The sequence below is a fragment of the Dysidea avara genome, chromosome 9 (genome assembly GCF_963678975.1).
Source record: "Dysidea avara chromosome 9, odDysAvar1.4, whole genome shotgun sequence".
In the NCBI taxonomy this organism is placed as follows: domain Eukaryota; kingdom Metazoa; phylum Porifera; class Demospongiae; order Dictyoceratida; family Dysideidae; genus Dysidea; species Dysidea avara.
Window position 1 is genome coordinate 11,085,299 of NC_089280.1, and position 14,854 is coordinate 11,100,152.

General features: G+C 39.0%; 1 protein-coding gene across 4 annotated transcripts in view; it reads left to right on the top strand.

The window, feature by feature from the left end:
* LOC136265625 (uncharacterized) overlaps positions 1-14,854 on the top strand; it is a 67,639-nt gene that overhangs the window by 26,315 nt on the left and 26,470 nt on the right. For 2 of the 4 annotated variants that reach the window (XM_066060524.1, XM_066060523.1), the window contains one exon: positions 9,149-9,388. In XM_066060524.1, coding sequence (XP_065916596.1) covers positions 9,149-9,388 — 240 coding nt within the window. Of the gene's footprint in view, positions 1-7,465; positions 8,852-9,148; positions 9,389-14,854 lie in introns of those variants that run through there. The other 2 variants (XM_066060526.1, XM_066060527.1) reach the window with 2 other exon arrangements.

A 14,854-nucleotide genomic window follows, 5' to 3' on the forward strand; every position in this document is an offset into this window, starting at 1 on the left:
GTGTGCCAGCTGGCAACACTTTCAAAAACAAATTATCGGTAGTTCTTCGTCTAGATTGCTCCAGTAGTTCTTTGTCTAGATTGCTCTGCCAGATCTATTAATGAGCATCACTTGCCAGCTGTTCTGATCGGTGTTAAATAGAATCATCATACGTTTCTATCACCTCCACGAAAACACTCGTCCATTATACAATTGTCTATTCTTTCAACATGGATTCTATTCCTGGTAAGTGCGAAGCCTTGGGCCTTGTAGTTTTCTCAAACATCAAGACACACGATAGTGTGTCGTGCGGCCCAAGAAGCCGGCGCACCACACCGTGAGTATATTGACAGGAAGAAAGAAAACGTCATTTTCACACATTTGTATCTCGGTGATACCTTATCCGATTGGAACCAAATTTGCTACAGAGTTGCTCGCCAGCTAGGGGAGTCTACATTCCAAATTTGAAGGAAATCACTCAAGCCATTTCCGAGATACGAGTGGCCAAGGTTTCGTATTTTTTTCTTCGTCTTTTCGCACACTTGCAAAAATTGCTATAAAACGCAAACGCGTACTCCGATCGCCTTGAAATTTGGCACACAGAAGAGGAGTCCAAAGGCAAATCCTAGCATCACATTTGGTGCAAATCCGATAAATGATTCAGGAGTTATGACCGATTATTCGCGTAAAATAAGATCGATTTGTTGTCACGCCTACAGGGTAAACCGCTTCATGGAATGAGTTGAAAATTGCTATGTAGATGGAGTAACCATCGTAGGAGTGCCTTTTGGTGGTTTGAAAGGAATCGAGATAAAGACCACAGAGACATGACAAAAAACCCAACCTGTGTCACAATTACGCGATCGAACAAAAAAGTATTAGTTTTCACGCCTACTAGGCAAACCGCTTAGAGCAATGAGCTGAAAATCGGTGTATAGCTGGAATAATCTTCATTGAAAGTCCTTGCAGTAGTATAGAAGAATTGGATTACAAACCAGCGTTCTCTTCCAGCAGATGTTATTTCTGCACCAACCGTGGCATTGTTTAAGAAGAACCTTGATGATTTATGGAGAACAACAAGATATGGGCACTCTCAAAGGCCTGCGGCCTAGCTTGGCAGTCTTATACTGCCAAGCAATTTTTGTCCATTAATAATAATAATAATAATAAAGCGTTGAAACCGGGTCGGATCAACCGGGTCATATTTTCTCCGGGTCATCCGGGTCTGACCCGGTTTACAAATTATCCGGGTCTGACCCGGATTGGATCATGTGAGACACGAAATTGTTCGTTTGACGACGTGGAAACTTATAAACGCTATCGCGTAGCTCTTTCGTGAGCCACGCCCACTTATCGCGCTACCAACTTACGCTCAGCCTGAGAGGTAGCTATTTTTAGTAGGTGATGACCTTTTTTTTTTTTTTTTGGTCTTCAACCTACAGCAAGGCTGAAGTTACAATATTTACTCGAACGCTCAAAACGTAGTCTCGTTCGCTCGCTCGAGACTAGCCGAAACATAGCTCTTATCGCACGCCTCGGCTTTAATTAATCCGGGTCAGTGGGTCATCCGGGTCAGCAGTAGTGACCCGGTTTCAATGCTGTTACAAACCACTGAGTTATGATTCGAAAGCCAACTCCGTGTAGCAAATGCGAGATCGAGATACTCTAATAGAACAGTCACCCTAATAGAGCATTCAGCTAATTTATTTACTCCATTATAGAATTCTATTACATTACGGGTTATTCTGTAGGGAGTTCAGCTGCAAACAGTTAATCTTATAGACAGTTCAGCAAGTAGCAAGTCACCCTATAAAGATTTCAGCTACAAATATATCGCTGTAGTGATTCAGAACATTTCAAGTCACACTGAAGAGAGTTCAGCTATAAACAAGTCATGCACCCTGTAGAGAGTTCGGCTACACTCTCTAGAGAGTTCAGCTACACTCTCTAGAGAATTCAGCTACAAACAAGTCACTGTGGAGAGAGTTCAGCTACAAAGAAACTACCCTGTAAAGAGTTCATCTATACAAACAAGTTACCCTATAGAGATCACCTGCAAACAAGTAACCCTGAAGAGATTTCAGCTACAGACAAGTCACTTTATAGTTTATACAGTGTTCAGCTACAAATAAGTCACTCTGTAGAGAATTCAGCTACCACCAAGTCACTCGGTAAAGAATTTTGCTACAAACAAGTCATCGTGTAGAGAGTTCAGCAACCAAAATACTACTCTGTAAAGAGTTCAGCTATACAAACAAGTTACTCTGTAGAGAGATCAGCTAGAAACAAGAGAGAGTTCAGCTAGAAGAAGTCACCCTGTAGAGAACTCAGCTGCAAAGAAACCCTGTAGAGAGATCAACTACAAACAAATCACCCTGCAGAGCATTCAGCTATAAACAAATCACCCTGTAGAAAGTTCAGGTACAAACAAATCACCCTATATACAGTTCAGCTACAAAAAAAAATCACTCTGTAGAGAGTTCAGCTACAAAGAAGCCATCCTGTAGAGAGTTCAGCTACAAATTAGTTATGCTACAGTGACTCGCAGTGGTGATTCTAGACCTGACCTACAGGGGGGGCCCAGTAGGGAACAGCATAACTATTGTTGTTTGGCTATAGTATAAAGTAGAATTTTCAGGGGGGTCTGGGGGTGCAACCCCCAGAAGCTGCAGGATTTTTGCAATTTAAAGGCTTGAAAACAGCCTAAAATTTGTTCTAAAAACAAGAAAAATGCTAAATATAACAATGCCAATCTATACAGCAATTTTTCCCCAAGATTTTTTAAAAATTATTTTTTAACAGGGGGGGCCAAGTCAAGCCTTTAAATTGCAAAAATCCTACAGCTTCTGGGGGTTGCACCCCCAGACCCCCCTGAAAATTCTACTTTATACTATAGCCAAACAACAATAGTTATGCTGTTCCCTACTGGGCCCCCCCTGTAGGTCAGGTCTAGAATCGCCACTGCGAGTCACTAGAATCGCCTATGACAGTGAGATCAGTTTGAAACAAGAGACTTAAGCTACAAACAAATTAACCTGTAGAGAGTTCAACTATGAACAGATCATCCTGTAGATAGTTCAGCTAGATACAAGTCAACCTATAGAGAGATCAGCTAGAGAAAGTCACCTTGTAGAGAGATCAGCTAGAAAAAAGTTGCCTTGTAGAAAGTTCAGTAACAAAGAAACCATCCTGTAGAGAGTTCAGCTACAAACAAATCACCTTGTAGAGAGTTCAGCTACAAACAAATCAACCTGTAGAGAGAGGAAGTCACCTTGTAGAGGGATCAGCTAGAAACAAGTCACCTTGTAGAGAGTTCAGGTACAAAGAAACCACCATGTAGACAGTTCAGCTGCAAACATATCGCCTGTAGAGAGTTCACACAGCTAGAAACAAATCACCTGTAGAGAGATCAGCTAGAAGAGGTTACCTTGTAGAGAGTCCAGCTACAAAGAAACCATCATGTAGAGAGTTCAGCTGCAAACAAATCACCTTGTAGAGAGTTCAGCTACAAAGAAACCATCATGTAGAGAGTTCAGCTACAAAGAAACCACCATGTAGAGAGATTAGCTGCAAACAAATAACCTGTAGAGAGTTCAGCTAGAAACAAATCACCCTGTAGAGAGATCAGCTAGAAGAGGTCACCTTGTAGAGAGTTCAGCTACAAAGAAACCACCATGTAGAGAGTTCAGCCTCAAACAAATCACCGTGTAGAGAATTCAACTACAAATAAATTGCCCTGTAGAGGATCAGCTAGAAGAAGTTACCTTGTAGAGAGTTCAGCTACAAAGAAACCGCCATGTAGAGAGTTCAGCCTCAAACAAATCACCGTGTAGAGAATTCAACTACAAACAAATCGCCCTGTAGAAGGATCAGCTAGAAGAGGTCATCTTGTAGAGAGTTCAGCTACAAAGCAACCATCATGTAGAGAGTTCAGCTACAAAGAAATCACCTTGTAGAGAGTTCAGCTAGAAGAAGTCACCTTGTAAAGAGTTCAGCTACAAAGAAACCACTATGTAGAGAGGCAACAAATCACCAGTAGAGAGTTCAGCTAGAAACACATCACCCTGGAGAGAAGAGGTCATCTTGTAGTGAGTTCAGCTACAAAGAAACCACCACATAAAGAGGTCAGCTGCAAATAAATCACTTGTTGAGAGTTCAGCTACAAACAAATCCCCCCTGTAGAGGGATCAGCTAGAAGAAATCACCCTGTAGAGAGTTCAGCTAGAAGAAGTCACCTTGTAGAGAGTTCAGCTACAAAGAAACTATCATGTAAAGAGTTCAGCTGCAAACAAATCACCCTGTAGAGAGATCAGCTAGAAGAAGTTACCTTGTAGATAGTTCAGCTACAAACAATTCACCCTGTAGAAAGATCAGCTAGAAGAAGTCACCTTGTAGAGATTTCAGTTACAAAGAAACTGCAATGTAGAGAGTTCAGCCTCAAACAAATCACCCTGTAGAGAATTCAACTACAACAAATCGCCCTGTAGAGGGTTCAGCTAGAAGAAGTTACCTTGTAGAGAGTTCAGCTACAAAGAAACCATCATGTAGAGAGTTCAGCTACAAAGAAACCACCATGTAGAGAGTTTAGCTGCAAACAAATCACCTGTAGAAAGTTCAGCTAGAAATAAATCATCCTGTAGAGAGATCAGCTAGAAGAAGTCACCTTGTAGAGAGTTCAGCTACAAAGAAACCATCGTGTAGAGAGTTCAGCTACAATGAAACCACCATGTAGAGAGTTCAGCTAGAAACAAATCACCCTGTAGAGAGATCAGCTAGAAGAGGTCACCTTGTAGAGAGTTCAGCTACAATGAAACCATCATGTAGAGAGTTCAGCTGCAAACAAATTACCCTGTAGAGAGTTCAGCTAGAAGAAGTCACTTTGTAGAGAGTTCAGCTACAAAGAAACCATCATGTACACTCTGAGAGTTAAGCTGCAAACAAATCACTCTGTAGAGAGTTCAGCTAGAAGAAGTCACCTTGTAGAGAGTTCAGCTACAAAGAAACCATCGTGTAGAGAGTTCAGCTACAAAGAAACCACCATGTAGAGAGTTTAGCTGCAAACAAATCACCTGTAGAGAGTTCATCTAGAAACAAATCACCCTGTAGAGAGATCAGCTAGAAGAGGTCACCTTATAGATAGTTCAGCTACATTTCAAGTCACCCAGTAGAGAGATCAGCTGCAAAATAATATCCTGTGGGGAATAATGGGCATGTAATAAATATATGTATATAATTTGTATAATTACTAATAAAATCAAAAATAATTGAAGTATTGAAAATCTTCTTTAAGTTCTTTTCTTCTTCCTGTGGTAAAGAAAAAAACACATGGGTTAAAAACCCCCAAAGCCAGCCATTGGCCGGCTTTGCAGTATATAAATACAAAAAGAAGTGATATCTAATCAAAAACAGCCAAGCTGTAAAAAAAGGTGCGGCCCCCAAAAAGGCCATGGTGAAAAAAGATGTGAAATCCAAGGTGGCGGCCAAGAAATGGCTGTGATGGTAGGTTAATGGTAAAAATTTTAATAACGACAATTCAGGTGAATTTTGTGCCGCTTGGTCTTGGCACCAAATTCACCTGAATTGTCGTTATTAAAATTTTACCATTAACCTACCATCACAGCCATTTCTTGGCCGCCACCTTGGATTTCACATCTTTTTTCACCATGGCCTTTTTGGGGGCCGTACCTTTTTTTACAGCTTGGCTGTTTTTGATTAGATTTATTTATGATGTAATTTTAACCACATTTCGTATTATTCTTAGTTCTTGGTTGTACAGTATCGTATTATCCGAACACCTGTGTGCCGGTTCAATCATAAAAGTGTTCAGATAAGTGAATTTGTTCGGATAAATGAAGCCCATTCATTTTTATAGGGAATTCTGTTCAACTACTCTAATAGAACATACACTACTCTAATAAAACGTTCACTTGACGAAATACTCTAATAGAGCAGTCACTTATACTGTTCGGATAATTGAGGGTTCGGATAATCGAGATTTGGATGATCGAGATTGTACTGTATAATTATTACTAGGACCTGGTCACATACAACTAAGTACACACACCAACGTGACAACCCCCTGGTAAATGCATGCACCAATGCAATAATCCCCTGGTGAGGCTATGCACATGAGTATATGTTGAAGGCATGATTGAAATTATAATCCAAAATCAACTCCATATGTCACAAGAGTGACATGCAGATATAACACAATAGTGGCATTGTAACTAGAGGCCACCAGTAGCTAAGTGCCGGTATATCATTGGTGTGGCAATGGCATGGTGATGTGTTCACAGTATGCATACAAAACATACAAGAGAGAACTATACATTATTGCAGTATTGTATGAAGTAATACATAATACATTATTGGCACCATCACCGAAGATGAAAATTATTCAGCTATGCAGCCAATATACAGCGCAGTATCAACATCAACTAGAGGTCACTGGTAGCTGAATACAGTTCATCAGTGGTGTGGCAATGGCACAGTGATGGGTACACACTATATGCATACACAATGTATTCATTATTTATTGATTTATAATGCTTTTTGATGCAGGAGAACCTGCAAAATGATCCCAAAGACATTTTGTAAGTTTTTGTTTGATGACATAAGGTGGTAAGGATAAGTTTATAATATGTAGATGATTCCAAAGTCTTACACTTTGATTGAAATAGAAATTATGATTACTGGCGGATACTGTCCTAGGGTGGCGTAGTTTCAAGTGGCTTCCCATGCAAGAGATACACAATACTTGTGGTAGTGGCTATTTTGATTGCAGAGGTGCTTTTTGAACCATTCTTGATTTGTACTGCTATGTAATGGGTTGGACATAGCCGACAGCGAAGCATAATGGATACTTCACTTTTCAGACAATAATTGATATAACTGGGGCATGCGGCACCATTTCTTTCCTTTGGTATGGCATGGACTGCAGAGGTGCTTTTCGGACAGTTCTTGGTCTGAAATGCTGTATAACAGGTTTGAACATAGCTGGCAATGAAGCATAATGGATACTTAACTTTTCAGATGATAATTAATATAGCTGGGGTGTGTGGCACCATTTCAGAAGCATATGCATGGGTTCACCAGTCATAACAATGATTTACAAAAAAAGTTAACAAACGAGTGCACAGAAAAATTTGGACCATAGCACATCGATAAAAAGTACTGAAACAGGCTGGAGTAGTGCACGATATTAAATCACAGTAAAACAATAAGAAGTGTTAAATCACAGTAAAGCAATAAGAAGTGTTATATCTCTACTGTGCATTTCCATTGAGCACAGTAGAGATATAACACTTCTTATTGTTTTACTGTGATTTAATATCGTGCACTACTCCAGCTTGTTTCAGTACTTTTTATCAATGTGCTATGGTCCCTACTCTAGTTAAAAGTTCCAAATTTTTCTGTGTACTTGTTATTGGAAATATCACTGAAGATGGCAGCTATGTAGCCAATATACATCACAGTATCAACTAGAGGTCACTGGTAGCTAAATAGGGTTCATCAGTGGTGTGGCAATAGCGCAGTGATGGGTGCACACTATATGCATACATAACTTGTAGGAGATACACAACCTATTGGTGAAGCAATTATTAAGTAAAGAGTATTGAGGATCTCGTTAGTAAATCATCTGACATGTGGTACAGTATTAGCAGGGTATAGGAAGATATTTAACATGTGGGTGCCCGATTACTAATAAGATCAACTTGATTATCATCTCCAATGAATTTCTACTCACATTAAAAAAAGTACTGAAGGGTGGAATCAGCAACTCTGTTTAGAATATGTGACCAGATGTAGCAAAATCAACCATATGGGTGCAAAAGCCAAAAGTGAGATAACACCAGCATGAAGTTGCTGCACTATCAGGCTAACAATTTCCATATCAAACTCGCCTTCAACTTGTCAAGTCTGCTTTTGGTGGACTGTTCTCTGGCGACCTGCATAACCACCCCAGACGTCTGTACAGGTCTGTGAAGTGCTTTGGGGGGTTCATACACTCTGGACAGACAAGCAGGAAGCTGAATGTGTGATGTGTGTCTGTTTTGTGAGATTTCAGTCTATTTCCTGCCTCTGATGGGCTGTTTTGCGGTCTAGTGCCTTCAGTTTCCAATCTCGTCCATTCTGTAGTCAATCTCTTGCCCACCCCGCCAGCCCGCCACCTGTTTTTGAGGACTCGTGATACAACAACACTGGTGAAAAACCTATCTAAAATGGTGGGAAACTCTACAGGGATCACCTTGGCCACTAGCTGCCCTTACAGGTTGTGAATTGCTCCATCTTTGCTGAAAAATCCAAATGTGTAACTGCCAAGGCTGGTGAGTAACAAAGCTTTAAATTATCAAAATATGCTTTTCTCTGAATCAACAATGTGCCCATAAGGGTGATTTTCCAAAATCCAGTCACATATATTGTAGATAATAACTGATAAACAGTTAAATATAACAATACTCTTGACTGTTTATTAGGGTATGTGACTGCTCTAATAGAGTATCTCAATCAGACTTGTATTCTATTATTTAATGCACTTGTACCACACCTTTGTTTAAGCCTATGGACTACGGTTGAAGTGAGATCAAGGCAGATGGAATCACTGACAAGTTAGAAAAGGAAGGATGAGTGATTTTGATACTGGTTAGAAATATTTATGGGTGCCCAAGCACCCGTGCTCCTATGCCCCTGATTAGTAAGTAATACTTAAATATTAGTAAAAGTATACTGGAACAATATCACTGTTCATATATCAATCACCTGCCAACCATTCCCACCACTACCCATGGTGTCATGTTTGTGTTACAGATACCATCATGAAAAAGGCGTTCAAATCATGATTAATCAATACCTAACTTACTATGGATTGAAGGTAAATAAACACTATGGTTGGCTGCATTATGGTGAAAACTTTGAACTCGTAGCTTTTGACCTTCCCAAACTATACTGGATTGAAATGTTTAAAATCGCATATCTCACAATCTATTGATGTGCGTAGATTGACAGTTTTCCCAAATTACATCACATTTGGTATGAAAGTTAACCTGAAAAGTCAGAATTTTTGATAATTGAGAAAATCTTCGTTGTAATTGGTTCTATTCTGTTTGTATTTCACTGTATATAAGCTTTTCTATATAATGATGTGTGTTACCATGTTTCTTATTTGCAGGAAAGCAAAGACCAGTACTGGCAGATATCAACAAGTATTTAGTACCATGGTGGGCATCAAAATGGAAGCAGTTGGGTGCCCAACTTAACATAGGTGAAAACAAGATGGACATCATAGAATATAACAATCCTCATGACTGTGAGCGGTGTTGTTCTAAGATGTTGAATGATTGGCTGAATGATACTCTTGATGCTACATGGGATCATCTGACTATTGCTGTTGATAAACTGCCATCTTTAGGTATGTTTACATCATAGCTTGTGAAGAATTAGTAGTACTACATAGGCATGACAACGTTTATAACCGGGTGAATGTAAACTTGCTATGCTCACACATTTCCCCAGTTCATTCTATTACTTCCTTAATATTTTCAGCAACAAAGGAGTGGACTGCCAAAGTTTAGCCAATTATGCTAAATTATCTTGGAATTATAGTACCAGACAGCTGGAATTCAATTTTTGTAACAATTATATGAGAAATATACTACAAATGTTTAATTGATTAATCGTAATTCATAACTAAAGCAGGCTGCGTATTAGCTCTGTGTGTTAACTATGAGCTGGAAAATCCATCAAGTATGACGCCTTTTCTATATCTGTCCATGTACAAAAATAGAGGGTGATTCAAACAAAGAAAAGGTGACTGTAAACCATGTTTCTACCATGTTGTAAGCAGGCAACCACAACTCATGTACCATTTATATACAGTAGCTTACAGAAATGAACAAATATTCTTGCTCATCAAGACAGGCCAATTTGATGGGGTCTAGGTCCTATTAAGTTCACTACATACTTGAACTTCAATGTGCATAAGTTATATGTAGCACATATTTTTACCCTGTACTTTTCAGTGGATTAGATTAGCAAAATATAAATTGTAATCGGATTTGCAAAAACCCACATAATTTTTAAATAGTATGCATTCATGTATTTTACCCATTTTAATCAATGCTTTAACAATTTAGGCTTGTGTGATTATGTCGGGTTTTGCAGATCCAGTCGCTATTTGTGAACATTGCAGACCCAGTAACTATTTGTGAACATGGCAGGTTGTTGTTCAGTCAGTCACTTTTTAGTATTCTTGAGTGCTAAAATGCAATTAAGGCACATTGGTAGTTATGGGGGTCAAGTTGTATCATATCCACATGTTTACAAGTCCACATTTTGCTATTACTGTATTTTTAAGTGTAGTTCTCCACCCATCCCTCTCTCCGCGTAATAATAAATCTGCAGAAGTTGATTCCAAAGTAGTACAGCTGTAACCTGCCAGCTACGTATGAAACGATCTAAGCATCTAAAATCACAAGGAACCTGAAATCGTAAATGGTTAGCAGGATCATAATCATGAAGTCTCTGCGATCTTGTGGTAGTGGTCACAAATTTAGGACTAAAGGTCAATAGATTACCTCATCCTTCACCAGCTAACAGTTGTCAACATGCTGATTGGTGTGGAAACACCCCAGGGCAGTGTGTACTCGGCATATTCGAGCAGTGCACACCCCCAGGTGCAATCACCACTTACCATGTATTTAGTATGTGTGCAATGCACATAATATACATGACTGTATAATGTTTCCTAGCTATACACACCACCCTTCCACCACACCTAGCCCTATTGCCTACTTTTTCCTAGTTCTAACCACAATAACATTTTCCACAAAGTCACAAAGTATACGTAACAACACCAAACAAACAACACTCATGCAAATATCTACCACATAACATATTGCACAATTGCCATGAAATGTACATAACAGCACAAAACAAAAATAACTTTCATACAGATATCTATACACAAGTACTTTGGGGAAAGGGCAACTGAGGAAATTGTTGGAGTAGGATGTAAAAACTTTTGCACAAGCCACACAGACAAGCATTGTAGATATGGCATAACTTGATTTACAGTTGGCCATGTCTTCCAATTAGTATAAGATTGCAGCAACGCAACATATATGCATAGCAACACAATGTGATAGCAGCAACCAATGAATAATCATATAAGTTAAATTTAGCGTAATTGGTTTGGTTTGGCCATGCACAGATAATTAGCACTTCATCCACCCAAATTCTCCCCAAACTTCCTCAGTTCCCTATCACCCTGTTATAGCAACACTATACTATATTAGTTGGTATTGCGCACACATAAAGGGAAACAATGCATATATCCAATGGACAAATACCTATAAATCTTTTATGCTTTAACAGAAAGGAGGGTACATGCATGGTGAAATTATGCACATTAGGAATATGTAACAGCCATAAATGATGCTTGTTGCAGTAACATGTGATTTATGTGAAATGAAATGATAAGTAGCTCTTAGTTCAAACACATATCGTGGCAAAAAATGTATTGCGAAGGCCACAAATAACAAAAGCGAATCGGCAGCACAAAGAACAGAAAGTCAAATCATCCATCTAGCCCAGAAACATAGTTGCTGACCATACACATGCTTTATATAGGTAGCTGGAAATTGTATTGTATTGTATTAATGCTTTACAGTGACCAGCACTGAAGGTCTGCAGCAACATGTGCTGCAGCCTTAGGATTACCTAACCTAATTTCAAGGACTTAGACTTAGTGACTTATAGCTGAAAAGGTGTAACAGAAAAGGGGCCAAAGTAAGGAAAAAAATCCCTCCAACCCCAGGAATCGAACTGCATGTGAGAACAAACTGCAGTAAATGTATTGCTATTGAAACAATTGACAAAAATACAATGGGATTACGTTGCCCGGTATGATGTAGCAAAACACAAGCAAACAGCTGGAAATCCCTGCAAGTAGGATCAAATATTGATGTCCCAATGATGTAATTTGTAGCATTGTATGTATGGAAGTGAACAGGTCATACTCATACTGCTAAAAGCAGAACATCACACATGCCAACACAAATGCAGCAACATGCATGCCAACATAGCACGACAGCACACATACAACAATACACATGCAATGACATGCCTACAACAACATGTGTGCAATAACACACCTGCATTGTCATGCATGTAATGATACGTTTGCAATAACAGTACTGGAAAAGAAGTTATAGGAATGAACACGTAGCATCGCTCACAAAAAAAAATTACACATAATTTTATGAGCGAAATCTGCGGGTATTGATTTGGTGTATTATGCTTGTAGATATTCGGAGAAGAGGTATGAGTGAATCACATATGCAAAGATACCGTCGATCAGTTGTGTGTTTAGTGAAAAATGGGAAAGTTCAACATGGATATTCCAAAGCACTATGTAACTGACTTGCGTAATAGTATTGTGGAGTCCACATAGTGATGCAAGTGTGTGTATGTACAATTAACAAATATTTACTGTGAGTATGTGCAATTAATAACTGTTTTCCCAATGCAATAGTAGTATACTTCCGAAACATGAATCAAGTAAACCATGTCTCATGAATGCATGGCTTATCTGCATTTGAAGGAGGAATAACAATGCTCTTGCAAACACCTCTCATGCATTATTGAGGATATATGACAGAGATATTCTATTGAAATATTCATTCGTTTACCCTAATGTAATCCAACTGTTCCATCAAAAGCATCCCGAACTCTTAAGCCTGATAAATATCAGGGAATGAGTGTAGTGAGACACCAATTCTAGCAGGAATTACAAGGAGCATATCCTGAGGATCTATATATAAGTATCCCTTAGGACAGCTGGTATAGGATATAATCAGCCTTCATCAGTCACAGGGGCAGACAGGACTGACAACAGGCCGATGTACCTGTTAGCACTCATGGCAGAGGGACAACAGGTTTTCCAGTTGTAATTGCATATTGAAATATTAAGACTAGTACATGATGTCCTGTGATCACGCAGGCTATATGCTGAAATGTATGAAGAATGTGTGAAGAACGTGTGCTATGATGTACAAAAGTTGGGAACTGAGGGCAGTGGATGACAAGCGGTTGCACATAAAGGAAACTGAATGCACAAGCTATCAAGTTTTTGTATCCCGTAAAACACCAAATACTTGCTATCACAGATAAAGCTAAACATGTAATAACAATGGTAATAGCAATGGTAATAGCATACGTATAAGCAAAGAGGCAAGCAGCAGCCATAATAGCTTGTGATTATAACAGTACATACAGTAAGGTTGCATAAGGATGGAAATTTAGAGGAGCTCATATGTTCAATGCATGTCTGTAAGGCATCGAGATGATGTAAATGGGATGATGCTACACCAGAATGCAAAAACATATCCATATTCAATTGTTGGTCTTACCCATGACTTGTAAAGGATAGTATAGTTGAGAGTTAAAAAAAGTTATGACATCGATGTAGCTGACCAAGTTATTGCTTTCCACAAGTCAACGCCTTCACAATATGATCTTGCCATGTAAAGGTAGAGTCAAAAGTAAAACCAAGAATATTAGTTGACTTCGCTTCAGAAATATGGTAATCATTCAGAAACAAAGGTGGATGTTCTGAAATATTTGTCTTTAAAGAAATAATTAATGAGAATGTCTTGTACGGAGTAAACTCTATATTCCAAGGATGACCAAATTGATTTAATTGTGTGGCAGCATTGTAGTGGTCTGACTTCTGAGGGATAATTTTCAAAAGGGTGTGGTCATCGGCATATCCAATGATTGAACAATGCTTTACCACAGTAGGAAACAACTGGATGTATAAATTAAACAGAAGTAGTGACCAGATGGCTCCTTGAGGCGCTACTGCAGAGATGGAATAAAGTTCATATGAATCTACAGAAGTGACAACTTTAATGTACCGATCTGATAGAGATATGATGAAATACACTCTCTCAAAATCCAACGCTCCATAAGTGGGCCAAAAGACGTTTCCAACAAACATGGTCAAATACTATGTCTATGGAAACCAATCTCACTTCTGCTCGCTGATTAAGGGCTGACATTATGGTGGATGCAAGTGAAAATCCGGCATCAAGAGTGTTTGAGCCTTTAATAGTTCTGATGGAACATGTTGAATAGTATAGCTGTGGCACAAGCACACGTTCAACAATGCATAATAAAGTTGGTAGAACAGTGAAAGGACGATAGTTCATAGGATTGGGTCGAGATCCTTTCTTGTATACTGGGGTTATTCGGCTGATCTTCCAAGATGCTGGAAATACTCCCTGGTGAATAATCTGTCGAAACAAACCAGTAAGGGGCCACAGTGTGACGGAGCACATGACTTCAGGACTCTTGAACTCACACTTCAGGACCCATCATTTCTGGTGGATTTGTTTGCATCAAGATTCATCAACACAGATTTAACCCATGAGTGCTTAATCCAAAATTGTTGAAACAATGAACTATGGCACTCTTGGAGAGTTGGCAATTCTTCTGATGGTATGTTTGAGTTAGACAATTTAGAAGAAAAATAATTAGCCAGTAATGTTGCTAAAGAAACACAAAGCTGTTCTACATCCAATTAAACTCTCTTTGATAATGACAAACAGCGCTTACTACCTGGAGGTCGTCTGAGCTGGCTATATAGCTTATCATTATAATCAACCCATGTAGTAAGGCGCCCAGCCAAGAAACTATGAAACGTACGTTCAATTAAAAGACGCGCGGCCACTACTGTCAATTATTTACATGTAGGGGTGGTTTTGCAAAATTAGTCTTGGATTATGCAACATCTCTCAATGGGTTTGTATAGCGTTATGTAATAAGTAAATCTTTAGTTGTAGTCATTTTCTTGCGACCTCGCTAAAATAAAAAA